This window comes from Capsaspora owczarzaki, assembly GCF_000151315.2.
Source record: "Capsaspora owczarzaki ATCC 30864 unplaced genomic scaffold supercont2.10, whole genome shotgun sequence".
NCBI classification, from domain to species: domain Eukaryota; class Filasterea; order Ministeriida; family Capsasporidae; genus Capsaspora; species Capsaspora owczarzaki.
The window spans coordinates 724,748-749,410 of NW_011887301.1; the positions used below are offsets into that span (position 1 = coordinate 724,748).

At 54.8% G+C, this 24,663-nt stretch overlaps 9 protein-coding genes across 9 annotated transcripts; 4 read left to right on the plus strand and 5 right to left on the minus strand.

Moving 5' to 3' along the window:
* Positions 1 to 210: 210 nt before the first annotated feature.
* On the plus strand, positions 211 to 698 carry CAOG_06028 (hypothetical protein; the record flags this gene model as incomplete). Its single annotated transcript, XM_004345568.2, has 1 exon — positions 211 to 698. The coding sequence occupies exon 1, from the start codon at positions 252 to 254 to the stop codon at positions 696 to 698; it is 447 nt and encodes a 148-aa protein (XP_004345618.1). The 5' UTR covers positions 211 to 251.
* Positions 699 to 875: 177 nt separating this feature from the next.
* Positions 876 to 3,194, minus strand: CAOG_06029 (hypothetical protein; the record flags this gene model as incomplete). Its single annotated transcript, XM_004345569.1, has 4 exons — positions 876 to 937; positions 1,050 to 1,917; positions 2,003 to 2,871; positions 2,957 to 3,194. 4 exons carry the CDS (start codon positions 3,192 to 3,194, stop codon positions 876 to 878), a joined length of 2,037 nt encoding a protein of 678 aa, XP_004345619.1.
* Positions 3,195 to 3,770: 576 nt separating this feature from the next.
* On the plus strand, positions 3,771 to 8,791 carry CAOG_06030 (hypothetical protein; the record flags this gene model as incomplete). The annotated part of the gene is made up of 3 exons (XM_004345570.2): positions 3,771 to 3,798; positions 4,223 to 4,716; positions 5,005 to 8,791. The coding sequence occupies 3 exons, from the start codon at positions 3,771 to 3,773 to the stop codon at positions 8,695 to 8,697; spliced, it is 4,215 nt and encodes a 1,404-aa protein (XP_004345620.2). The 3' UTR covers positions 8,698 to 8,791.
* Positions 8,792 to 8,886: 95 nt separating this feature from the next.
* Positions 8,887 to 10,612, minus strand: CAOG_06031 (ribosomal protein rps13). The gene is made up of 2 exons (XM_004345571.2): positions 10,560 to 10,612; positions 8,887 to 9,466 (listed from the first exon to the last, which is right to left on the minus strand). The coding sequence occupies exons 1-2, from the start codon at positions 10,580 to 10,582 to the stop codon at positions 9,034 to 9,036; spliced, it is 456 nt and encodes a 151-aa protein (XP_004345621.1). The 5' UTR covers positions 10,583 to 10,612; the 3' UTR covers positions 8,887 to 9,033.
* Positions 10,613 to 11,246: 634 nt separating this feature from the next.
* CAOG_06032 (condensin XCAP-D2 chain) lies at positions 11,247 to 17,185 on the plus strand. Its single transcript, XM_004345572.2, has 7 exons — positions 11,247 to 11,423; positions 11,968 to 12,049; positions 12,147 to 12,205; positions 12,329 to 12,788; positions 12,886 to 13,131; positions 13,238 to 13,580; positions 13,700 to 17,185. Exons 1-7 carry the CDS (start codon positions 11,300 to 11,302, stop codon positions 17,072 to 17,074), a joined length of 4,689 nt encoding a protein of 1,562 aa, XP_004345622.1. The 5' UTR covers positions 11,247 to 11,299; the 3' UTR covers positions 17,075 to 17,185.
* Positions 17,168 to 19,219, minus strand: CAOG_06033 (hypothetical protein). Its single transcript, XM_004345573.2, has 3 exons — positions 18,827 to 19,219; positions 17,812 to 18,037; positions 17,168 to 17,712 (listed from the first exon to the last, which is right to left on the minus strand). Exons 1-3 carry the CDS (start codon positions 19,176 to 19,178, stop codon positions 17,490 to 17,492), a joined length of 801 nt encoding a protein of 266 aa, XP_004345623.1. The 5' UTR covers positions 19,179 to 19,219; the 3' UTR covers positions 17,168 to 17,489.
* A 65-nt stretch (positions 19,220 to 19,284) lies between these two features.
* Positions 19,285 to 21,251, minus strand: CAOG_06034 (hypothetical protein). Its single transcript, XM_004345574.2, has 4 exons — positions 21,229 to 21,251; positions 20,711 to 21,150; positions 20,254 to 20,411; positions 19,285 to 20,116 (listed from the first exon to the last, which is right to left on the minus strand). The coding sequence occupies exons 2-4, from the start codon at positions 21,006 to 21,008 to the stop codon at positions 19,523 to 19,525; spliced, it is 1,050 nt and encodes a 349-aa protein (XP_004345624.1). The 5' UTR covers positions 21,009 to 21,150; positions 21,229 to 21,251; the 3' UTR covers positions 19,285 to 19,522.
* A 631-nt stretch (positions 21,252 to 21,882) lies between these two features.
* CAOG_06035 (Psf1) lies at positions 21,883 to 23,198 on the plus strand. Its single transcript, XM_004345575.2, has 5 exons — positions 21,883 to 22,047; positions 22,289 to 22,356; positions 22,471 to 22,572; positions 22,664 to 22,826; positions 22,925 to 23,198. Exons 1-5 carry the CDS (start codon positions 21,964 to 21,966, stop codon positions 23,105 to 23,107), a joined length of 600 nt encoding a protein of 199 aa, XP_004345625.1. The 5' UTR covers positions 21,883 to 21,963; the 3' UTR covers positions 23,108 to 23,198.
* A 420-nt stretch (positions 23,199 to 23,618) lies between these two features.
* CAOG_06036 (hypothetical protein) lies at positions 23,619 to 24,663 on the minus strand (the record flags this gene model as incomplete). The annotated part of the gene is made up of 2 exons (XM_004345576.1): positions 23,619 to 24,198; positions 24,656 to 24,663. The coding sequence occupies 2 exons, from the start codon at positions 24,661 to 24,663 to the stop codon at positions 23,619 to 23,621; spliced, it is 588 nt and encodes a 195-aa protein (XP_004345626.1).

The following is a 24,663-nucleotide window of genomic DNA, read 5'->3' on the forward strand; positions in this document are numbered from 1 at the left end:
TCGCCAGAAATTGCTGTATGCAGAACAGGATATTCCAGCCCAGAACTATCCATCCCGATCTGCTCAAAGCGCGGCGACAAACCACTCCGACGTACATTTGACTTTGTTCGGATTGTTGCCAAAGCTCAACTCCAATACCAAAATCCCACCCTTGTCTCCATCCAGCTTTGAATTCTCTTTGAATTCTCTCGACCAGTCTCCATTTACAAAAAAAAAAAAAAATCACAGCTGCACCGAATTGAATCAAAGCGATGGTGCGAATTCTGAACGGCGAGATTGTTCAGGACAACGACCCGCGACTGCAGCAATCGACTCGGTCACCATCATCATCATCATCATCATCATCGTCAGCCTCATCAGGAAGCAGCAGAGTTGCGTCCATCCATAGCACGCCAACGCCGTCCTCTGCCTCTTCCTCACGCGGCGACAGGCGACAGCCGCAGGACCAGAATCAGCCAGCTCAGCCTCAGCAGCAACAACCTGAGCGCCGAAGCTCGCTGGGCGATCTGCTCCTACCGGGCGGGTATCTGTATGCAGCCAACATGTCTGTCAAGCAGTACATTCCCGCTGTGCAGCTTGGCGGCGGCATTGTGGTTGAGCCGCTGTTGCTTGCGATTGTCGCCGTCAGCTTCCTCGTCGACCTCAAGTTTGGCGTCGCTGCACTTCTCCTTGCCTTTGTCGTTGCAACGGGCATGTAATGTGAGATCGAACCGAAAAGACAATAATAATAATAATCAAAAAAAAAAAAAAAAAAAAAAGGATGCCTGACCAGATTACAAAAAAACTCACCATAGGCGTCTACAGACCGACATTTGGCACAATTCAAGACGATGGACAAAGATGCTGAGAATACGAAGAAGTGTAATACATGACAGCTAAAAATCGACAAACGTCTTCATGGCGGCAGAAACCTGCGTCGCTTCATAGCCGGACTGGTCTGCCGGAACATGGACAAAACAAGAAAGAGGTGGGGTCGTCAGCAAGCGCGACAATCTTCTGAACCTCGACCAACGTTGGGGCGCTTGGTGCGAGCAGCTGGGAGAGTCGACCTTGATCACGCAGCAGGCGACGCAGCAGGCGATGCTGAACACGAGCCTCAGCGCCGTCGTCCAGATCAAGCCGCTGCTGCAGGACCGCCGTGCCGCCGACGTCCAGCGACACGGCAAGCAAGCCTAGACCGAGAAAGTCGGCTTGCGGAGTGGCTACCCTCTCACTGCTCGCAATGTGGTAAAAGTGGTTTGGCCACATGTCCCACGCGTTGTGATCGACATGCTCGAGCCACAGCTTGAGCCTTGTGGTCGCTTCGAGCGTGACAGGCGCTGCCAAGAGTGCTGCCTGCACATGCTCGCGTGTCACAGCTGGAAGGAAGCAAGAAAGCCCAAAATCGACCAAAGTAATTGAGTGAGGTGGTAACTTGACGGCGCCTGTGGGCGGCGGCTCGAGGGTGCCATGGGGCAGCGAGGCGGGTGGCGTAGGTGGTAATTCGATTTCGGTGACGAGCACGTTTCCACGATGAATGTCGCCGTGCACCACTCCTTGCGCATGAATCCAGCGAAGAGTGTCGCAAACTTTCGATGCAATGCTTGCCGCATACGGTTGGTGCTGTTGCCATTCAACGCTCTTGCCAGGAATGAGGCCCGTGACCAACGCCAGTCCAGACTTTCCATGAAAGTCGGCAGTGCAGAGAGCTAGCAGCTCGGGAATGCCGTGTGCAGCAGCCTCGTTCCGGTCACGGTTGAGGAGGGCTAGCGCCATGCCCTCCCGCACCAGCTGTTCTGTGAGCGGCCTGTGATTTGTGGGGGCAACCTTGACCACCACATTGGTGAATTCCTCGCTCGAGCTCAGGCGGAGCTTGCCAGTGCACATGAGCTCGCTATGAAAGACCTGGGCATCGAGCAGAGGTTGCGGCCCAGTTGCCTGAGCATGTCGAACACGGACAGAAGAAAAAGAAGTTGAGACACGAGTTACAAGAAGCTGCATGATACTTCAAACGGGGCCTTACCAAATTGAGAACTCGCGTCTTGGCTGCACGATGCTGGTTGCCTTCTTGGTTCTTGGCGGCTTGTTTACCTTTGTCTTGCACGGGACCTTGGCCACCGTTGTTGTTGTTGTTGTTGTTGTTGTTGTTGTTGTTGTTGTTGTTGTTGTCATGGTCGTCGTCGAACTTGTACCCCCAATTAACATCGCCATCGATTGGTCGGCTGGGTTGGCGGGACATGTGATCGAAGATGGCTTTTTTCAAGAGGAACAGAACCGCTCGGGCTGGCGTGGCTCGAGCGAAAGTGATTACGGGGCGCTGGAGCTGGTCACCCTGCTTCAGATCGACTCGGACCACATAGACATAGTTGCCGACCCAGGCCATGCCGTAAAGAAATGCTGGCCAGGATTGAACAGTATTCGGAATCTGTTCGTTGTTGAACGTCAGACGATAGTAAAGCAGGTAACTTGCGAGTTGCAGACAAGCTTGCTCGCGGTGATCGAAATCCTTTTTGACTTCGACCATGAACAGGCTATCTCTCAGTAGAACGCGAGTGGACGTAGATCCAGCCGACGCAGCGCGAGAACTCGGCGCGGAATACTCGGTTGTTGTCGCAACGAGATCAGGAGAGAACGCCCCGCGAGCGCTTGCAGTGACATGAAAGTTGACGTGCGCGCCAGCCTGATCACATATTTCCTTGCAGACAGCTGCGATGGGCTGATACATTGTCTTTTCGGACGGCATCGTATCAACTGTGGCCAGCAGGTCCTTCAACTTATCATCATCGGGCAAGTCTGGCATTTCAAAATGCAGCTCGAGCATCCAAGATTCGTTACGCTGGAAAACAAACCGCTTAGCAAGCTCTTCGTTTGTTCCTGATCCGATGAGGGACACTGCCAACGAAAGAACAATCGCACTGAGTGTCAGCCAAGATTTCGGGTTCGAAGGAGCACTTATCGACAAACAGCAGCCGCTTACAAAGCTGAATTTGGTGGTAAATTCCAGCTTCGATCGCCCGGTTCTTGTCTGCAATCGCCTGGTCGACCGCCACCTTCTTCTCCGCAATCGCCGCCTGCTTCTCCGCAATCGCCGCCTGCTTCTCCGCAATTGCCGCGTTCTTCTCCGCGATCAGCTCGTTCTTGCCCGCAATCACTGTGTTCAGCGCTGCTTGCACAGGGTCGAGGGTTAAGGCCTGCATCGCCTGCAGCTCCGCCATCTTGAAACAAAATGAAGACTGGTTTCACCAGATTTGGACAGCGATAACAAAATGTGCCTTGGTAAAGTCGCCTTCCACGGGCCGTGGTGGTCCATTTCAAATCGCTGGGGGATGGGACTGCATTGGAGCGTGTCCGAGGTCTCGATTTCCCGCGTTTTACAGCTTGTACGGGGACGTTTTGCGAGTGAAGAGTCTCGGCAGTTGCGCGCCAAAACCCACTCGGTCGCCCGTCTTTGGTTCCTGGGCAGCAGCCTCCCTTTCCCCGCGCCTCCGGTCCGGATCCATCAGTAGCCCTGTCGTAAAGTCGCGCTGAGGATGTGCTGGAATCATGACAGACGCACTCGGAGTCGCTTTGCTGGTGCAGCATTCAGAGAGTCTGGATTCAAGAAAGCAAGCAGAAGCTGGTTGTTGGTGGACGCGAACGCAGGTCAGCCCTTCAACTTGTCTGTTCGCGCACACACGATTCACCTTGCTCGTTTCATGCAACGTGGAGATTGAACCTTTGTGCAGGACGCTAGGAGGCGTTGGAATCGACAATGTCGCCAAAGTGCCGCCTCAAGCCGCCAAAACCGCCGCATGCACCTCCAGTGCAGTGCAGCTCCGCGTTCGTTTCTGTCCAGCCGTTGCCAGACCACTAGAGGAGGTTGCAATACGATTGTTGGTCACCCAATCACGCAGCGGTTTGGTTGCGACACTTGCCACAGGTTTCAAAAAAACAAAAAAGAAACCCCTCCAAAAGACCGACGTTTTCTCTTGCTGCAGCAGAATGCAAATGGTCTATGCCAAGTGAACCATTCCATTTGCACGAAAGACGACGGCTGTTCGACGGTTTCTTGCCACTCAGTAGCAGAGTGGCAAGAACCTTCGTTGCTTTTTGAAACAAAACGCTTCACCTAGTTTTTCCCGCCTCTTTGCATCCGTCCATCGCGTCTTCTACGAGTCTTGCTTTATGCTTTTTTTTCTTCTTTGTTTGATTCTTACTGTTTTCATCATTCCCTTTTTCTTTTTTTTTTTATTGTTTCTCGGAGTGTTTGTTCAATGGTGGACGCTGCGACGCTGGTTGCTGGTTGCCGCGCTTGTTGCGATCGTTGCTGCGACGCTTGTCTGGCGTCGCTTCGGCCAAGACGCCGTCCCGGCACACACCACCAGGCACACTCTGTCAGCCGTCCCACTGGATTGGCAGCAGCAACAGCAGCAGCAGCAGCATTCGCAGGTGTCGCCGTCTTCCCGCCATGCTGCGCGACCTGCGCCGTCGTTTTCGCGCGGGAACGGCTTGGTCGATTTCAATGCCGTCGCCCAGCAGCAGCAGCAACGGCAGCAGACGCGCCACCACGCCGCCACCACTGCGCACAGCAAGAAGCCCAACTCCACCACCACGTCCTCCTCTGGAGCAGCGGTTGATCTGCATGCGAGCGCGGCACTGGACGCCGCGTACCGTCGCAATGGCACTGCATTGCCGCCGTCGTCCCTGTCCAACAGCCAAAGCAGCAGCGCGGTTGCCTCTCCGTCGACTGCTCACCGGGTACGACCAACTGCGCCTGTTTGACGCTTGAGTGTGTTTTGAATGAATGAGCGAGACAGAGTGAGTGAGAGTGAGAGTAGTATGAGTGAGACCCCGCATGGCGGCCCCCCTTCAGTTCCAGATGGCGAGATCTCGGTTTCCCCTTCTGCCCTTGACTTTGTTCTGCTCCTCCTCCTCATCATCACAGCCACAATGGTCAAAATAGTAGCGCTTTGCACGTTTGAATAACGAGTGACTGACTGACTGACTGACGGACGTTTGCCTGCGTTCTGTTTCAATGCGCCACAGACAAGCAGCCACGGGCTTGCGATGCCCACCTCGACGGCGACGTCTGCATTCTCAATGGACTCGCTGCTCATGAACAATGCGTCGTCGGCTTGGGACGCAGTCATCGCAGACAGCAAGCTTGCTACGTCGAATGGCAATCATGGCAGCTTGTTTGACGATGCGCTCCAATCGCTCGCAGACCCAGCCCCGTCCTCCGCAAGCATGCACGCAGCACACTCGTCCGACAAGGCATCCAGCTTGTGGGCGGCGGCGGTCGGACATCCTATCGGTGTGACTGTGTCCGCCAATCCGTCCACGACAAACAATCCACGCGACGCGCCGCCAACAACAACAGCCCCAGCATCACGAGCCTCTCAAAAGCGAGCTGTCGAAGACAGTCCGTCGCGAAACCCGGAATCGCCAGCAAAAACGTCTGCCGCTGATGCGGCGGCGTCCAAGCGACAACGTGTTGACCGGCGCGGTGCCAAGCGGGAGGCAGATGCCCTGGACAACGATAAGCACCAAAGGAAGAAGCATCAAGCAGACAGTTCTTCAAAACCCGCCGATGCAGTCTCCGGGGTCAAACGCACGCGACGGGTGTCGCAGGGCGAGACGAGTGACTCGGGCTCGGATGCCGACGAGCCTCATCACACCAAGCGGACTCGCGCCGCTCCCACGCACGAAGACGACGACGCCGACGACGACGACGGTGATGACAACGACGACGGTGACGACAACGAACTGGATGGAGAGGTGAGCACTGCGCGACACCGACGCGCGCGCGAAAGCGACAGTGACTCTGACGAGGACAATGCTGCCACGAATTCGGCCAAAGCCGGCGTTCGCCACAGCAAGCGCCGACGAGGCGCACGTGGCAACGGCAATAGCAATGACAATGACAATGACGACGGCGAGAATGCCGATAGCGGCGACTCGGCGGACAAACTGGATATTAGTGACGACGCCATCGACCCCATGGACGAGGACGAGGATGCCATCAGCTCATCCACGGTCACTGCCAACAAGGGCACCAAGCGGCGGTCGGCGTCTCCGCCCAACGAATCAGCGAGGCAATCCAAGCGACGAGAGGTCGGCAGCCCTGACACTGCTGCACCCCGCAAGTCGTCGTCGTCGTCGGCGGTCAAGTCCCGATCCGAGATCGTGGAGGGCGAATTGCTTCCGCGCCAAACTATTGAGCTCACGCCTGTTGGTCATGCATCTCTGCGACGCAAAGCGGCACCGACCAAAGAATCGGGCACCACGCCCACCCCGCGACGAAGCCGCATCCCCCTCGCATCCACCAATGGCACGCCAGCTCGCTCCTCCCACACGCCGAAACGCACACCAGCAGCCTTGTCCAACTTGAGGCACGTCACCAACGCCACTCCGGCAGCTGCCAACAGTACTCCGTCTGCCTCCGCAGCAGCGGCCCCTCACGCGTATGCCGCGTCCACGGCTTCCCGATTTGTGAACTTTTCCACTCGCTTTGCGCGCCGCGAAGACGAGCTCTTGCAGGACGAGCAAGACGGCGACGATCGCGTGGCTGCGCTGCTGGCTGCCTCCAAAGAGCCGACTGTCGCTGCACCCGCTGCATCTGTCCCTGCTGCAGGCTCACTTGCCGGTCCGCCCGCACTGGGCGGTGCTGGTTTAACATCTGCCGCCGGTGCTGCGTTGTTCAAGCCCCCAGGACTAGGTAGTGTGGCGCCGCCCGCCGCTGGCGCAGCGCCCCCTGCGACTCTGCCTGCACCTGGTGGCGCCTTGCCGCCGCTTGCCTTGGGCGGAGCGCTCGGCGGTGCCGCGGGTGGCCTGCCCGGCTTTAAGCCTCCAGGCGCTCCTGCCGCTACAGGTCTGCCTGCAGCTCCAGGTTTGCCTTCTGCGCCTGCTTTGCCTGGATCGCTTGCAAGTGCACTTGCTCCTGCAGCTGGTGTGGCGACTCCTGTGGCCGCTGCTACCGCTGCCTCGGCGACGCCTGCTGCCTCGATTGCTCCTCTGGCACAGCCTGCGCTTGGCGGATTGCCCGCTTTCAAGCCACCGGGCGCCTTGGGAGGTCTTGCTGCTGCTGCCGCCGCACCTGTTGCTGCAGCAGGCGCCAACCCGCTTGCTGGTCTTGGTGCACCTGCTGCCGCGCCAGCTGGTGGCTTGTTTGGCCTCGCCAAGCCTGCGGCCACTGCAGCACCAGCGTCTGCCGCTGGTCTTGCAGCCAGTCCGTTTGCCAACAAGCTACCGACGCTGGGAGCTGCAGCTGCCCCAGCCGCTGTCGCTCCTGGAGCTCTGCCCAGCTTTGGCGGGCTTGCGCAGCAACCTGCGGCGCCAACTCCGACCAGCAGTCTTCCGGGATTCCCCCTGGCGGGCCAACCTGCCGTCCAACAACAAACTCAAGCAGCTCCTGCTGCTGCTGCTGCTGCTGCTGCTCCGGGTGGCTTGTTTGCCGCGTTCAAACCTGCTGGAGCGGGTGCGGTGACCGGCGGCTTCATGGCTGGCAACGCCGCGGCTGCTCCAGCGGCCGCCGCTCCTGCTGGGTTTGCTGGGCTGCAGCAAGCACCCGTTGCACAACCGCCAGCTGCGGGCGGCACGGCGGGCTTCAAGTTTGGTGGTGCCGGTGCAGCTGCCGCAACTGCAGCGCCAAACGCTGCACCCGGCGGTGCCATGGGCGGTTTTGGTGGTTTTGCACCCCAGGCTCAGCCTCAGCAACAGCAACAACAGCTGCCGCACAACCCTGCCATGGGAATGCCAGGCGCTCAAGCGGCAACCGGCATGGGCGGCTTCCAAAACTCGTTCAACATGCAACAACCCGCTACAGCTGCTGCTGCTGCTGCTGCTGCAGCTGGTATGGGCGCCGCGAACGGAATGGGCATGGGTGGTGCTAACGGTATGGGTGGCTTCCAGCAACAACCTCAAGGCGCCGGCGGGTTTCAAGCCGGCGGCTTTGGTGGCGGCATGGGCAACGCCAATCCCCCAGTTGTTGGCGGCATGAACGGTGCCGGGTTTAATCGCGCCCCGGCAGGGCAGGCACAGATGCCTGCCATTGGTTTCAGCACTCCAGCCAAGAATGCCGGCAAGCCGCAGTTCGGTGGCCAACAGCAGCAGAGCCCGCAGTCCTTCAACAGCGTTCCTGCCAAGACTGGCGGATTTACCTTTGGTGGCAAAGGCCCTGCACAGCAGCAGCAGCAGCAACAACAGCAACATCAGCAACAGCAGTTCCCAGGCGCCCAAGGTGCTGGTGGCTTCAACTTTGGCGGCAAAGGAGGCGCGGCCCAAAACCAGCCCGCTGGCGGCGCCGGATTCACCTTTGGTGGCAAGGGCGCTCAGCCCCAGCAAAACCAAGTGCAGCAAGCGCAAGGTGGCTTTGCAATGGGCGGTCGAGGCGGTGCCAACGGCGGTGCTAACGGCGGAGGCAACGCCGGCCGCGGCGGTTTCAATTTCGGTGGAGCGGCACGAGGTGGAGGTGCCGCCGGCGGCGGTGTCCCTGCTGCGAATGCCAATGCTGGTGGCCGCGGTGGCTTCAATTTTGGTGGCAACGCTGGACGCGGCGGTGGCCACGCGGCACAGCAGGCTGGCAACTTTACCAATAACAATGCGCCTGCCCAAGGCTTCACCTTTGGCGGCGCTGCTCCCGCGAACAATGGCGGTGGCCAGGCGACTGGCGGATTCACTTTCGGCAATTCGTCGCGCGGTGGTGGTGGCTCTGGCGGCCGTCGCGGTGGTCGACGATAGGCTTACAAAAGTTTTGTTTCTTTCGCTGTTGCAGTCCTCCTGTCACGCATTTTCAATTTCCTTTGTATCATCAGCATTACATTGTTTCACATTGTTTCATTGCTTTAGATTGAACAACATCCTTGAGAATGAATTGGGAGCTTGCCAACAAGATCGGTTGGATCTCAGAATATGAAAAGTCAAATGCGCCTGGTCTGTTGCTCGTTCTTTTTTTTTTTCTTTCTTTGTGTCTGTATGCCTTTACAAAATTGGGAGGGGGATCACACACACACTTGTCAAGACAACACCAGACAAAAACAAAACGGACGTTCGCTAAGGGGACTGGGGTTGGGAAATTTAAGCGACAAGGGTAGAGGCGGTGGCCGACTCGTACTTCCAGTTCGGGGGGAGCTGGAGGACGCGCTTGTAGTAGCGGGCAAGACGGTGGATGCGCGACTCGATGAGAATGAGGCGGTACTTGCTGTCAGTGTCCTTGCGGTTCTTCTCGAGGTGCTTGCGGACGGAGACGGCCTTCTTGATCAGGTGGTACAGATCCTCGGGGATCTTGGGGGCGAGGCCCTTAGCCTTGAGGATGCGGAGCACCTTGTTGCCGGTGACAAAGCGAGTCTGGCCAACACCGTGCGAGTCACGGAGGATGACACCGATCTGCGAGGGGGTCAGGCCCTTCTTGGCGAGCTTGTAGATTTGCTCCTTAACCTCCTCGGGCGAGGTCTTGAACCAAGCGGGGACCGAGCGGCGGTAGGGGAGGGCAGAGGACGAGATGCCCTTGCTGTGAAAGAGAAGCAGAACAGAAAAAGTGAGAGCAGGGACGAGGTGCGCGCGAGGGGACAATGGCACACAAAGGCCAGCAGTCATGAAGAGGAAGCCAGTTGAGCAAGCAGCCAAGCCATCGCAACGCAACGAAAGGGGAAGGGACGAAAAAAAAAAAAAAGAAAAAGGAAAGAAAGAAAAAACCACGCGGAAAAGCCATCCCATTGCGAAGCATTGCGCGCGGTGACTGTTGCCCGTCCGACGACCCAGCCTCAACAACTTTCGAGCTTCTGTAGGGCATGGGCTCAAACTCAGCCCAACGGCTTTGCTTCCGGAGGCAAAGGAATGGTCGGGCAGCCATTCGAAAACGCTACAATGCTATGCCAGCCAAAAAAAAAAAAACAAAAAAAAAACACATTTTATATTTTTTTTTTTTGGTCTTCCACTCGACAATGTCGTGCTTCCTCGGAGGCCGGGAGCATGAGGCGGGTGACATCTCAGGTCACACAGGGCGTAGATTTACTACTCCTGAGGGTGCTGAGCCGAGCGACGTCCATGCTGCGCAAGGATGGAAAAGCAGAGATCGCTCTTTTTTTTTTCTTTTTTTTTCTTTTTTTAATTCAAAAAAAAAAAAAGTCTATTGGGATTTGGCTGACTTTTTTTTTTTTTCCTTTTTTCTGATTTCTTTTTTTTTTTTTTCCTCTCTCTCTCTCGTCGCATCCTGCGCTCCGCTGCTTCAGCCTTGTGCTGATTCGCATGCGCCAGTCGCTTGATGGCATACACGACGCTGGTGATCGAAAACCACGGCACAAGCGAACAGAGAAACAAGCACAAAAGCGACAAAGAGAAGGGCCAAAGAAAAAAAAAAACTTTGGAAAAACCACGCGGTCAAACCCAATGGAAAACCCAATGGAAACTCAAAGGAAAAAAAAAAAAAGCCAAAAAAAAAAAATTCAATGTGGTTGTCGTTGTTCGCCTGCTCCACCGCCGCCAACGAACGACACGAGCACCGAGGCTGAAAGCGGTTGTGAGGACTGAATGGCATGCCGAGTAGAGGGGCGAGCGGGGCTGGAACGGGGAGGAAATGGAGCGAAAGGGCGGAACGGGCTTACCCAGGAGTGTGCATGCGACCCATGTTGAGAGGTTTTGTGCAAAGAGAAGAGAGAGCGAAGACCGAATGCGGAAGACGACAAGCTGAAATGACGACGCGTCACCCTGCGATTTCCGAGTGGTTGGATGAGTGATAGAATGCATTCTAGAAGAGGGATTTTTAGGGTGGAAGGGGAGGAAAACGGTTGGAAGGAAAAAAAAAAAAAGAGAAAAGGCCAATGCTTTGAAGTCTGAATGGAAGGAGAGCTGCAGCTTCCTGCACCCCCCCCCCCTGAGCCTTAGTCGTAGAATATGTCGAGTCAAAATAGAAGGCATATGCTTGATTGAGGACTCTCTTCAGGAGCGATTCCAGGCGATTTGCATTGTCCGCCTTGGAAATCGCAACGATCAGTCCACGGACGGTGACCTTTGGTCAAAATGCATTCTGTCATCAAGCATTCAACTCGACATTCATGCTAAAAAAGAAAGCAAAACGCGGACTGCTTCAAAACCAGAGTTCAGCTGCCGAGGAGCTGAGATCGTTCCTGTCAGCTCACTACTCGTGTCCCCACCCTCGCTTTCGCCGCTTTGGATGGCAACTAACCTTTGCAAGCGGATCGTCCTCTGCCTTAGTAGCACTGCCACTGCCTTACACAGCACCAACCCAACACAAACTGAGCTTTTCTGCGACCCAGTCTTTCTTTCATTCCCTTTTCTTCCCTTTTCTCTTTTCCATCTTCAAAACTCGAGATTCGCTGCTACCATGGACGTCGAGTTCCAGTTGCCAATCAACCGAGAGGACCTCATGGATGCCACTGAGGGCTACTGTGTCCACACGGTCGCCGTGGACACGAGCTCTGGAGACTGCGTGTCGGACATGCTTGAAGGTCAGGCACTGAGCCAAGAATTCTCGCATAAGAGGGGAAGGGGTCCAACCCAGCTCCACATTCGCATCATGGCAGCTCGGTGTCCTGGATCGTTCTTGGACGCTTGGGGAAAGCGAGGAATGAAGCCTAGGACAGTACAGAGAGACAACAAAGCGACGGAAGCGTTTCAAAAGTGGCGAACAAAAACTGTTTTTTGAGAGTCGAGGGCTGTTTGGCGGGCTTTGGAGCTGAGCTCTGCACCCCACAACGCCATCACACTCTGCCATCCATGCTCCAGTGTGACATCCGATTCACAGGCGCTTGGAAGGTGGACGGCGGCGGTGCGCAAAGAATGAAGCGTTGTCGTTTTTTGTTTTTTTGAAACAAAACAGTTTTCTCGAGTTTTCGCGCCAAATTCAAAAAAATCCGATTGTTGGTTTCAGGTTTCAAATTTGATGGTTTCAAGTTTGATGTTGAGTGTATTTGCATTTTCATGCTTGTTATTCTTGCCTTTGATACTCACTTGTTGCTTATGCTTGTTGGTGGGTGCGCCTGCAATTGACAGAGCTCACGCGTCAAATCAAGCAGGAAGGCGCGCTTGCCATCACGGACAACATTGTCTTTGATACGCTGTACAGTGTCACGCAGTAAGCCAGGCGTCTTGAGGGAAAAATGTCGAAATGCTCAGTTGTAGTGTAGGGAGAAACAAAAAAGGACTCACAGTCGCGCCGCAACTTTGATCAGAGTCTTTTCACAGCTGGACCAATCGAGCAAGCGTCAATATTGGGCCATTCTGCTCGCCAGTGAGTCGTGGTGCATTCGTCCATGAGTGTTTATTTTGTTTTGTTCTCGGGCTGTTTGGTTGTTGTTGGTGTGGAAAATAGTGTGCCTAACATTCGCACGTCCATTCGCTCGTTCTCCCACAGTCATCCAAGGACTGTGCAACGAGATGGCAACGATCGCTGGCAACGGCGCGTCGTCTGCAAACAACGAGGACGAGGACGAGGACGACGCCAGCGAATCCAACAGCACTCAGGCGCTGTCAGCACGCGATACAACGCGAGTCCGAAATGCCTTGAAGATGGTCATGTTCCTGACCAACTGGGCACTGGTCACCGCAGAGCAAGATGCTTCAGCAGAAGCCACTAGCTCCGCCGCAAGTGCCGGAACCTCGTACGCAGCAGCAGCACAGGACGACGTTCCCCCTCCCAAGTCGGGAAAGGAGTCAAAGAAGGCTGGCGGCAAAAAGTCGGCCGCCAAGGCCAAAGCTTCGCAGTTCGACTGGGACACGATCAAGGACGAGGTGTTGATTGCCATCTCAAACATGATTGGCATGGAGGTTTCCCGCTTCTGGCACCGTGGCTGCGTTGAAGAAGAATTTATCAAGTATGATGCGTTTTGACGCGTTGAAAGTGGAGATTGACTGGTTTGCTTTTTGTTTGCTGTGCTCACTTTCCCTTGCTCTTCTATCACTGGCCGACAGTCTTTTCAGCCGCTCCGTGTCCCAACTCATGGAATCTTCAGACAACTTTAAGCGCAAGCAAACCAAAGATGCCATGTTCCAGGTCGTTGGCACCTTGGTGCAACACTACAAGCACGGTCTTGGATTTTGCGCGTCCGTGATTCACATGCTGCCACACTTTGAGCATCTCCCGGCTCACCTTGCTGACCTCGTTCTGCTCCTGGCCGAGAGTTACGACAGCTCCAAGATTGTCGGTGATTTGCTTCGGTAAAATTTGCTATGGGCGTGTTTCTGGGTTTGGTTTTTGGTTTTGGGGTGGAGGGTTTTGTGCTCTACCAAAAGTCTAACCCAAGCTCTTCTCGTCCACTTGCAGCGAAATTGCTCGAATCAATCCTGCAGACCTTGCCCGCGATGCTAGCGGCACAAAGTCGTTTGCTGCATTCTTGGTCGAGCTCTCCGAGCGCGTGCCAGAGCACATTCTGCCTTGCGTCAGCGTTCTCCTGGCGCACTTGGATGGAGAATCATACACCATGCGCAACGCCGTTCTCAGCGTGCTTGGCAATATTGTCGTCCGCGTTCTTGGACAAAACAAGACGGACAGTGTCCGACACAAGCGCGACAACTTCCTCGACGTCCTGGAGGAGCGCGCAATGGATGTCCATGCCTTTGTTCGTAGCAAGACGATGCAAGTTTGGACGTATTTGTGCGAATCCAAGGTATGACTACGCTGTTTCGAGACAGTGGGAGAGGGAGAGAGGCGCAGGTTGCTTGTTTTCTCTCCCGGTTCTTTCAAGTTTGCTCACTTCTTCTTCTTCTTCTTCTTGCATATCATTAGGCCATTCCCTTGTCACGCCAGCGTCACATTGTCATGATGGCAACGTCGCGACTGCAAGACAAGAGCAGTGCTGTGCGCAAGGCGGCTCTTTCCCTGTTGACTGCCATGCTCAAGTTCAATCCGTTTGGCAGTTCGCTCGACCAGGCTGGCTTGGAAAGGCAGCGTGACGAGCAACGTGCGCGGTTGCGGGAGCTCGACCCCGCAGCGGACGAGCAGGACGAAGCCCTTGCAACTGGTAGCGGCGAGGTTGATCCGGCGGTGGCTCTTGGATTGAAGGAGAACACTGCCAAAGCAAGCAAAAAGTCCAAGAAAGCCAAGCGAGCTGCCCGGAACAAGTCCAAGGATGGCGCTGGCACGTCAGACTCTGATGCAAGTGCCAGTGAAGGAGAGGACGCAAGCGCAGACGAAGATGATGACCTCAAACTCGAAGCAGAAGCAGACGTGGATGCCGCTGTTTCGCCCTCGCAGGACACCGCTGCTCCTGAAATGTCCTCTGAAGAGGTGCTCCGCATCGACGCAGTCAACCGCCAGCGCTTGGTTGTCCAGTACTTCCGTGACGCGCTGCTGTTTGTCGAGCAAGTCCGCCACATCTTGTCGGTGGTCACGCAACTGCTGGGCTCCAAGATTGTCAGCGACGTGACAGAAAGTGTCGACCTTTTGGTCACGGCCTTTTCGTTCCGCGTGGATGGAACCGATGTGGCCGTCCGCCGCATGCTGGCGCTCGTTTGGTCTAAGGAAAAGTCAGTCAAGGACGCTGTCGTCGAGGCTTACCGTGAACTCTTCATCCCGACCGAGATCGAAGCCAGCGGCAACAAGACTGCCGCTGCCGCCAGTGCCGCCAAGAATCTCATCGAGCTTACGCAGGGCGCCACGCTCGGTGATCTTACCTCGCTCGAAGAGATGGTCTTGCTTCTCGTGCAAAGCGGCGCCATCTCCTCATTGACCATGCGCGTGCTGTGGGATGTCTTTGCCAACCGTGTGCCTTCGACTACGCCTGCTCAATCGCGAGGTGCGCTCATCATCCTCGGCATGGCTGGTCGTGCAGACCCCGCAATGATCCGCGCCAACTTGTCGTTGATTGTTACCATTGGTCTTGGCGAACGCGGACGTGCTGACTTGCTCCTTGCTCGCGACGCTTGCGTGGCCCTTCAGACGTTGGCTCTGATCTCACACGCCGATTTGGCAAATGCCTCCTCGAAAGCCACGGGTGCCAACAAGGCGGATGCTCCCAAACCTGCTGCGACATCTTCTGGCAACTCGCGTGAACCCGTCAAGTTTGCAGCATCGCACCCATTGTTTGAGTCCCTTGGCAGCCTGCTGGTCGCCCCCACCACCGCAGCCCAAGTGAACGATTGGCTGACCGCGGCCGAGCAAGCAGTCAACACCATCTACCGTCTCGGCGACAATCCCGACGTCATCTGTGCCGCTGCCATCCGCACTCTTGCTCACCGGGTTCTTGGTGATGAGAATGCCGATGTTTCGGGTGTGGTTGCTGCTGCTACTCAGGTGAGCGCCTCCTCGTCGCTCAACATGACCAGCTTGGACGCACCGCACCACGAAGGCGACCGAGGCGAGCTGTGCAAGCTCATCTTCCTTGTTGGACACGTGGCTGTCAAGCAGCTTGTTCACATGGAGAGCATTGAGAGCGAGCTCAAGCGTCGCCGAGCCATCAATGGCGAAAAGGTGAAGCCGGCCTCCAGTTGGACGGATCGTCGTCGCTCGGGCATTCTGCCCTCCAAGAACAAGGCCGCTGCAAGTGACGACGAAGAGACTGAGGATGGCGAGGATGCAGAGGGCAAGACGGCCAAGACGGCCAAAGCCAAGGCTGTCGGCAAAAAGGGCAAGAACAACGCTGCCGCCGCTGCTACTGCTGCTGCCCCTGCCGGCGAGTCTCTCGAAGACGAACTTGGCGTTGCCGCAGCAGCCGAAGATGCCGAGAGCGAGTTTATTCACTCTCTCTGCGAACACCACTTGATTTCCGGCAACGACTCGCTCCTCAGCAAGTTTGGGCCCGTGATTGTGCGATTGTGCCGCGACACGCGCCGCACTGCTGGAGATACACGCTTGCGCGCGGCCGCTGTGCTTGCACTGAGCAAGTTTATGCTCGTGAGCGCCGACTTTTGCGATCGCCATTTGCAGCTGCTCTTCACCGTGCTCAAGACGGCGACCGAGTCGATGGTGCGCGCCAACATTGTGATTGCCCTGGGTGATCTCGCCTTCCGCTTCCCCAACTTGATTGAGCCGTGGACGCCACACATTTACGCCCGTCTGGCCGATCAGGACGTGCGTGTGCGCAAGAACACGCTCATGGTGCTGACGCACTTGATCTTGAACGACATGATTCGAGTGAAGGGTCAGATCAGTGCCATGGCCATCTGCATCATTGACGAAGATCGCCGCATTGCTGATCTGGCCAAGCTCTTCTTCCACGAGCTCGCCAAGAAGGGCAACACGATTTACAACATTCTGCCCGACATTGTCAGTCGATTGTCTGCAGCGACAGGCACTGCGTCGCCATTGCAACCGGCAGTCGCGCCTGCTGCCAGCGAGCCGACGGAGGAGGAGTCTGCTGCAAGTGCCGCGGAGGCGATTAGCGACGGCCATATCACAGAGGTTGCGTTCAAGAGCATTATGGAGTATCTCTTCTCGTTCATCCAGAAGGAGAAGCAGTCGGACTCCCTGTTGGACAAGCTGTGCCACCGCTTCACCACCACTCGCGACCCGCGACAATGGCGCGATATTGCCTACTGTCTGTCGTACCTGTCGCTGAGCGAGAAGGGCATTCGGCGCCTTGGCGAGCTGTTCGGCTCCTTCCAAGACAAGCTGTACGACGATCGTGTGTTTGAGTGCATGGAGACGTTGATTACCAAGGCCCGCAAGTTCTGCCGCGTCGAGCTCAAGACGGTGCTGGACGAGCTGCAGGCCAAGATGGAGGAATGCCACAAGAGCGGCCAGGTCGATCACTGCGCTGCCGAGATGGCGGTGAACGCGTCCTCGAAGGCCGGCGGTGCATCCAAGCTGTCTGAGAGCGACGTTGCCGAGATGCTGCGCGAGCGTCAGCAGCAAGCGCAGGCGGCGGATGAGGCGAGCAAGCCCGCTGCTGAGCCTGCCAAACGGGCTCCCCGCAAAGGCAAGGCGCCGGCCGCCAAGAAACCCGCAGGCAAGGGCAAAGCTCGCGCCCAGTACACTGGCAGCGACGACTCGAGCGACGATGACATGGACTCCTTGCCCGCGGACTCTGAGAATGCTGACATGAACACTGCGCAGTCAAAGTTGAGTGTTGCCGCTGCCTCCAAGGCACGCGCACAACGAGCACCTCGCCGCAAGGCTGTTGTGAGTGACAGCGAGGACGATGATGACTTGCTGCTGGCCTGAACGTCAACCAAGCGCGAAGGGTGGTGCAACAACGAACGTTTGTTTGGCTCATGGATTTGTCGATATTATTTTTTCGGTTTGAATTTGTTTGTGGTTGTGAATGTTTCTTAATTTTTTTTTATTTTTTTTTTTTTTTTTTGTTGCGAGTTGTGCATGATGATGCCAGTTGAACTACTCTGTGGAAGTCTTAATTAAAAGTGAAAAGTTTTGCTGCGCACTCGGATACATGAAATGGTTGCTTGGAGAGAAGTGGTAAACTGCTTCCTCAAAGGGGTCACAGTTGGGTCTATTCACAACGAGGAGATGGGATCGACAACAAAAGGCGGCCGAGCACAGCACAACGGGGAGGAGAAAACGAGCAACAGAATCATCACAACAAGTCGCCCCACGCAGCAGCAGCAACAGGACCAGCTCGTTACACGATGGCAGCCGGCTTCCAGGCAACCTGATCGAGCCACTCGCCAGTCTTGGAGTTGACACGCGGGGAGGCGACAGCCACAAACATCAAAGGGAGAGCGGGCTGTTTGGGAGCAGCGTAGGAAGCAACCGAGTTGACAATCGTCGCGTCAAGCTTGTAATCGGTGCCATACTCGAACACAAAGGAGATGTTGAACAGCTGGATCATCATTGTGCCAGTCCTGGACAGGGAGAATGTGGTTTTAGAGTCAGTTGCACAAAACCAAAAACACGTGCCTTGGCTGCAATAATGATAGAATAGCGACCACCGCTCAACTTACCACTCGCAAATGGCAATCTGCAGGCTGTACTTGCCCCAATCGCTGTTCATGTAGACGAAGAGCGCGAGGGCGACGGTGCCAACAGTCAACGCAAACACCTTCAGGGTCAGCGAAAAGTCGCTCACGGCGCGGTAGCCCTGGGCGGTCTTGCCCCGAACATGGAACAGATTGACGGTGATGATGATCATGTACAGCTCGTACAGGAAGAAGAAGATGACCGCGGCAGCTAAGTACAAAAACGAAGAAAAAAATAGTAAACAAAACAAAATGAGCCAAATCGGACAAAGAACGAACAAGAACGAACGAGTCAATGCATGATGCAATTCTTCCGTATGAGACTCGAGCATGCAGCAGCAACAAAAGCCGACAACTGCGATCCCCCCCCCCCGCCCTCCCCTCGGTCTCATGCTGATCCACTGAGTTTGCAATGTGATCTACAGAAAAAGCTCCCCCTTGCATGTTGGGGCTTTGTTTTTGGTGACTGTTCGTGAATGTTCGCGACTTGCGTGACTGGCGTCAAGTGCGTTGCGTAGCCGTCGATGCTGCACACTCGCAGTACTCTACAACGCAGTGGAGCGGTTGCAGGCGGAGAGCGGGGAGCAGGAGCGAAGACCTAACAATAAAGAAAATAAAGGGAAAAAAAAAAAAAAAAAAAAAAGCCCCGCATGACTGTTAAACTTGAACTTGGCTTTTCCCCCGACTGACTGACGAGCAGTCACGCGCACTCAGAGCCGCATGTTGTAGATGGATAGAGATGCAATGAGGTTGCAAAGGCGGAGAGGAGGTGGTGGGGGGGGGGTCTCGCCGCTCGAGTGGAACAACAACGGCAAGCGAAAACATTCAAACAAAAACATCACAAAGACCCGCTCGCTCATCGAAACCGCTCCCACTGTGCAAGCCACCCAGCCAGCCACCCTCCTCCCCAGAGAGAAAGACCTGGACGATAGAGGCATGAAACAGACAGACAGACAGAGAGAATGTGGCCAAAGGTCAAAAGCCGTGCGAGCGCGCTTACTGCCGTGGACGGAATTATCCTCGGCCTCGTTGACTGCGCCGACGACAGCGAGACCAGCCGCGCCGCCGAGCGCCGAAATGAAGGCGACTGTGTTGGACTTGGACGCGCTGCTGCCCGAGATGGCCCAGACGAGATACGCGTTGAACATGATGAGCAGCGCGGACGAGATGATGCCGAGGCGGAAGGGGTACTTTTCAGGAGCATCGACTCCGCAGTCGCTAATCATCGGCAGCCACGCCTTGACGTGGTGGAGATGCACGGCCGTGGCATAGCAGCCAAAGATGGTCGTCAGCGAGACCACGACCGACGCAATGACCACAGCGCGCGCGTTGACTTGCGACAGAACACCCATGGACAACGAGAAAGAAAAGAAAAAAAAAAAAACAACAAAGAGTGGCGATCTGAGAACCGCATCTCATAGCTCCGGATCATGCACCGAATTCAACCGACTTCCAACAAAAACAAAACAGCGTCTATTGCAAGGGGACAACGACAAAAGACACCATCGAACTGGGTGGACGCCGTGTTTTCGAGCGAAGAACAAAAATCGATTGAAAACAAAAATCTGAGAAGAAAAATTACAATTCAAACGAAACAGGTTTTTTTTTTTCGACCCGAGGATAGACCAGCTTGGATATTACACAAGAAGCCTACGAAGCATGCAAAAAACCAGGGTGACACTTCTCGCCGCTGGGTTTAGAGTTGTCGGGCAACAGCCGCAACGAGCGAGATGAGCGACACGACCGAGGCGGTGGCGAGGGACATGGTCGAGGCACTGTTGCCAGCAGGAGCAATGCCACCGGAAACAGTGGGCGAAAGCTGAACAGAGCCCGAGGCGATCACAGAGGCAGTGACAGTGGCGTTCGCGACAGCGGACGAGCCACCGATGGGCTTGGCGGTGGTCTGCTTGACAGTCTCGTCGCGGGGAATGGGGAGATTGAGATCCTGGGGGCAGGTGGTCATGTACTCGCCAAAGACACGGTCGGTGGCGTTGCTGGGCGAGAGGGCAGTGTCGAAAGCCGAAGGGAAGGGCATCTCGGAAATGAGCATGTTCAGGTATGCGGCGTGGCGGGCCTTGACAGTGGCAATGGTGCCGGCAATCTGCTGCAGGTGGGCGTCGGTGATCAGGGGCATGACGCCGTCGTAGGCCTCAACCATGAGCGTCTGGATGGAAGCGGCGGTCTGGAGAATCTCGGTGGTGGTCCAGTTGGTGCCAAACTCGAAGGTGCAGTTCTCGGGAAGAGTGGCGTTGCGGAGCAGAATGAGGTCACGGATGGTATCAAAGTGGACCTGGTAGTTTGTGCGTGTGTGTGTGTTTATATCACGTTCGAGGTAAAGGCGCAAAGGTGAGCGTGCATGAAATAATCGAGGCAACCCAAAAAAAAAATAAAAAAAAATCAAGAAACAACGCCCCGCCACATGCATACCTTGACTTGAGCGTTAATCATCTGGAGGTAGTTGGGAACTTGGGCACCAAAGGCGTCAGCGAACTGGGCGGCAGTGAAGGCATCGAGCGACGTGTTGAAGAACTCAGAGTCGAGACGCTCCATGACGTACATGTACTGTAGAGCCCAAAGGTCGTTGGCTGTTTTTTGGCAGAGGGCAGAGCAGCGCAAGTTAGTCAGTAAGGGGGGAAAATTCAGTCAAGAACGCGAGAGTGGTGCACATGTACAAAGGGGCCGGGGTGTGCAGATAACCAAAAAAAAATCCAAAAGTAGGAAAACAAAGTAGGAAAAAACAACGCCGCCCAAAAACAAACAAAAACAAAAACGGAATTTTTTGTTTTTTGTTGTGTTTTCGCATGCGTTTATCCAACTCTGCTGACCTCCTCCCTCATTAAAATGCAAGATAGGAAACCCCGTGAGACATGGCAATTAAACATACTCGAGCTCAGGACAACAGGCTTGGCGGAAGGAGAAGCAGTGACGGAGGCCGAGACATTGGCAGGGGCCGAGGTGGCATTGGCAGGGGCCGAAGCAGAAACGGGAACAGAGGATGCAGGAATACCGGAGGACTCGGGCAGACCAGAGGATGCAGGAAGGCCGGAGGATGCAGGAAGGCCGGAGGATTCAGCGGGGGCGCCCGAGGACTCGACCGGGATAACAGTCACAACGGTGCTGGAGCTCTGAGCGAGGGCCGTGCCGACACAGGCGACGAGAAGGAGCAGTAGAGTAAGCTTCATGGCTGCGGCAGCGATTCGGTGAGGAAGGTTGCAAAAGCGAAAGCAAGAGTGAAGATGCAACCGAATCGGGAAGCCGGGTTTTTAAAGGCGACGCTACCAAGCCGTGCACGGCTCCCCCAAATGGTCGTCGTTCTTGTTATTTCTGTGCAATTTAAAAGGAAATGGCAGCAAGACTATTGCATGACGGGTTTTTTTGTCATGCAAAGGAAGGACAAAATACCGATTTGACGCCTTAGATGAGCGTTGATCTTTTCGCGGTTTTTTTTTCTTCGTAACGTAATGTATTTTACGTCCTTCAAAAGAGGTGGAAGAGCAAAACATTGAGGGCACCATTGGAAATTTTCCAGAACGCAAGAGTGCACCACTTGGTGAACTCTTCACTGCTGTATTTTGTAGGAGTGCGTGGGTGTTTTGAGGAGGAGGAGAATGCGGTAAGAGGACGACGACTTTGCACGGCGATCGTCAGTCGCGATAGACACTGACGATACGCTGGCATACATCAGCTAGGAAAGGGACATGTGCGTTTGATTGCGATGCGAGGCTGGCGGAGTTGGGAGAAGGAATGGCGGGAAACGTCACCACCAACCCGACGCAAATCGGTGCGGGCATGTTGTCAGCCTCATTCTGCCCATTCCGAATTGCGTTGTTGCAGCTACGCTTGTTCCCAAAGGTGCTATGTTTTGTTTTTTGGAGCATGCGCAATTTGGCAGAACGTTGAGTGGGTGCGGGCAGGCGGACGAGCGGGCGAACGACGTTCAGTGGCGACGATGGGATCGATTGCATTTCTCCTACCAAATTTTCCAGTTCTGATTCAAAGCTTGAGGTTTTGTTTTCTCCATTTGCTTAGAGTCTCCACTGTTGGGGGGGGGGTCATTCCAAGTTGACGAGCGCTTTGCTTGTGTTCTTGTTTGAATTTTAGCATGCCATCCTCAGTCACACTTTCTGATTTTGTTCAATGTCGCGCTACGGTGCTCGTGCAGTGGAGCTGCTGAAGGAGTTTCGGCGCTCGGAAGCGAACTTTCTCATCGGGCCTTACAACGTAAACCCTTCCCTCCGCTCTCGTGCTGCATGTGATGTGTTTTGGCTGTGTGGAGCGAGTCGAGCCTCGGTGACTGGCTGCTATCGTCGTTGAGTGGGAGGAGGGGAACAGTGTTAGAGAGCGAGAAACCAAGTTCAACTTTCCCGCCAAATTTCACTTCCCGCCACTTTCGTTGACGGACACTGCCCATTGACTCGCTGGCCCTGGTCACGCGCTTCCCTTGCTCTTTGTCTGTCTGCAGGAAGATGCTGTGCGTCGCATTGTCCAAGAAGTCGACGAGCTCTACGCCGAGTGTCTGCGCATTTCAGAGTACGCTCGCAACAATGTGTTTCAATGGGATTTGTGTTGACGGCTTGTGTCTGACCCTTCCCTTGCCCTGCCATGTCTCCCTTTGAACCGTCTGATCGAATGGTTGAATCTCAGAGCAATGAAGCGGACGCCTGAAGAAATCCCGGCCTTGACGTCCGCTCTGACTGTTCACCATAGCGCAATGCAGCGAAACAAGCGCTGCTTGCTGGCATACCTGTACAAGCTTGCTTTTTTGTTTGTTTGGTTTGTTGGTTACTTCCCGATGAGTACTGACATTGACCTGTTGATTGTCATTGTGCTTTGCCAGTCAAGCTCGCGTGCTGCAAATAGAGCAAGTACGATGGGATTTCGGCCAAGCACCGCCAGCAAGTGTACGCGACAGCTATAGCCCATTCGAGCAGCAGTACATGAGTCAATATAACCAAATACTACAGACGTACATGGGTTCTGTGCAATGCACACTGACAGAGGTAGGACAGAAACTTTCCGGCCATTCAGGCCTCGGTGTCAGGCATCGGTTTTGTCGGGTCAGTCTAACTCGAATTGTGTCGTATTCCCACCCTTGCAGGACTTGAATCCTCCGAAAGATCTGCTGGCAGAAGTCCGGTGCCTCACGAACGAAGGCGAGATTGTCACAGAAAACGGCACAATAGTGTTGCGAAAGAATTCGACGCTCTTCCTCCGAAGATCCGACGTCGATATGCTCATTCGGCAAGGCCTTGTAGAGCATGTGCACAGCACTGATCGATAGTTCGGTGGTGTTCTTGGACTGTTTTGCATTGTGTTTCAGGCCTGCGTTTTTCGTTCACGTTTGTCCGTCCGTTCATAAAGAAAGTTCCCTGCTTTGCATTCCGCGCCTCGTCATTTCCTCGAGTGTGCAATATCCGCGTATCTTCCTCTGAGGATTGAACATGGAGCATAGATATTAACCCAGTGATTCTGTTGTTGATGCTTTCATCGTTGCTGGATAACAAGGTGCGTCGAATTTCTTGTGAAAAACGATGAGAATATGCTTCGTGGAGCAGGGTCCCTTCGAACGTATTTGAGTACGATTCGAGTGTCTTTGCTCGCCATAATGCATCCTTGAAGTAGCTGTGACAAAAGTACGAGACTTCGTTGTCATTGGAGCGTCAAGAAGTTTATTGGATTCGTCACGTAACACATGCAGCTTGTAAACTGCAGATTCAGGCATCTCACAAAGGAAGAGCAAGAGCACTGCAGCCGAGAAGAGCGAAACTGCACATGAAACGTATTCGGTCGATCTAACCTTCTGTGAAGAACTGCTCGACCTTGGTGTAGCCCAAATCGATGTAGACTTGAGCATCGAGCAAGGTCTCGCTCGAGATGAGCTGACGTGACCAGATGCCAACATTACCATTGCCTAGGAAGTCACCGCCGCCACGGCCGTTCCCTTCCGCTGTCAGCAGCGGCAGCGGATGTACATCATCTCTTAGATAGACTTGAAGATCAATGATTTCATGGCGATCATGGTTGACAAGGAACCGAAGACTTTCTTCAGACTTCAGCGACTTGTCTTGGCTGTCGCTTTCCCGCCAATGTTTGGTGTTCACGTCGCCGTGGTTCTCGGACTCCCACTCATGTCCGGCAGAGTACAAGTGCGTACCATCGGGTTCGCCGTCGGCGTAGTCGCCCACCCACACCATGCGTTGAGGACGATGACGAAGACGCTCCATGGCTGCCAAGACGCGGCGTTGTCCAAAGTACGAGTGTTCCATGAGCTTGGCGCCACCAAACGTGCTATAGGCCCACACCACACGACGCTCGTCGTTGATGACCACACAGATGTAGTACTGGCCCATGTTGTAGTCGTGTTCCGGGAAGCTATCAGAATGAGGCAAACAACCAAACAGGCTAAACACCAGAATGGAAATTTCTGTTTTTGGAGTGCTCGGCTTTGGCTTTTGCCACAGATGGGAGAATATCCTTATGGCGATCGGGGGTATTCAACGCATGGAGATGCATTGGTATGGGTTGCTTTCCACAGCACAGCACAGTACAGTACAGTAAATCTACTGCACTTGCCGTTGCTTCCCTTGGTTTGTTTTTGGCACTAGCACAAGCTCCGCCTTCGCACGCTGCGCTTTAGAAACCAATTTCAAAGGCGAGCTTGGGATTCGCTCATCAGTGGGTGGAGTTTGAGAGATCGATGGCGGTCTGGTGTTCAAAGGTTTGCTTTTGAGTGTGGCGACCCCTAACTTTGCTCTGTGCTTGAAATTTCCTCTCCCCAATCCTGCATTCACCTCAATGAGAATGATGCATCTATTTCTTTCTTTCTTACCAGGGCAT

Excerpts from the sequence above, each read along its gene's own strand:
- CAOG_06035 (XM_004345575.2), top strand. The coding sequence starts at position 21,964 with ATGTCGCGCTACGGTGCTCGTGCAGTGGAGCTGCTGAAGGAGTTTCGG. Across the intron at positions 22,048-22,288 it reads TTCTCATCGGGCCTTACAAC|GAAGATGCTGTGCGTCGCAT; the intron begins GTAAACCCTTCC and ends GTCTGTCTGCAG. Across the intron at positions 22,357-22,470 it reads GAGTGTCTGCGCATTTCAGA|AGCAATGAAGCGGACGCCTG; the intron begins GTACGCTCGCAA and ends GTTGAATCTCAG.
- CAOG_06032 (XM_004345572.2), top strand. The coding sequence starts at position 11,300 with ATGGACGTCGAGTTCCAGTTGCCAATCAACCGAGAGGACCTCATGGAT. Across the intron at positions 12,206-12,328 it reads TTGGGCCATTCTGCTCGCCA|TCATCCAAGGACTGTGCAAC; the intron begins GTGAGTCGTGGT and ends GTTCTCCCACAG. Across the intron at positions 13,581-13,699 it reads CGTATTTGTGCGAATCCAAG|GCCATTCCCTTGTCACGCCA; the intron begins GTATGACTACGC and ends GCATATCATTAG.
- CAOG_06034 (XM_004345574.2), bottom strand. The coding sequence starts at position 21,008 with ATGAAGCTTACTCTACTGCTCCTTCTCGTCGCCTGTGTCGGCACGGCC. Across the intron at positions 20,412-20,710 it reads GCCTGTTGTCCTGAGCTCGA|CCAACGACCTTTGGGCTCTA; the intron begins GTATGTTTAATT and ends GCCAAAAAACAG. Across the intron at positions 20,117-20,253 it reads TGATTAACGCTCAAGTCAAG|GTCCACTTTGATACCATCCG; the intron begins GTATGCATGTGG and ends ACAAACTACCAG.
- CAOG_06031 (XM_004345571.2), bottom strand. The coding sequence starts at position 10,582 with ATGGGTCGCATGCACACTCCTGG. Across the intron at positions 9,467-10,559 it reads GGTCGCATGCACACTCCTGG|CAAGGGCATCTCGTCCTCTG; the intron begins GTAAGCCCGTTC and ends TCTCTTTCACAG.
- CAOG_06033 (XM_004345573.2), bottom strand. The coding sequence starts at position 19,178 with ATGGGTGTTCTGTCGCAAGTCAACGCGCGCGCTGTGGTCATTGCGTCG. Across the intron at positions 18,038-18,826 it reads GGATAATTCCGTCCACGGCA|CTGCCGCGGTCATCTTCTTC; the intron begins GTAAGCGCGCTC and ends TTTTGTACTTAG. Across the intron at positions 17,713-17,811 it reads CAGATTGCCATTTGCGAGTG|GACTGGCACAATGATGATCC; the intron begins GTAAGTTGAGCG and ends CTCCCTGTCCAG.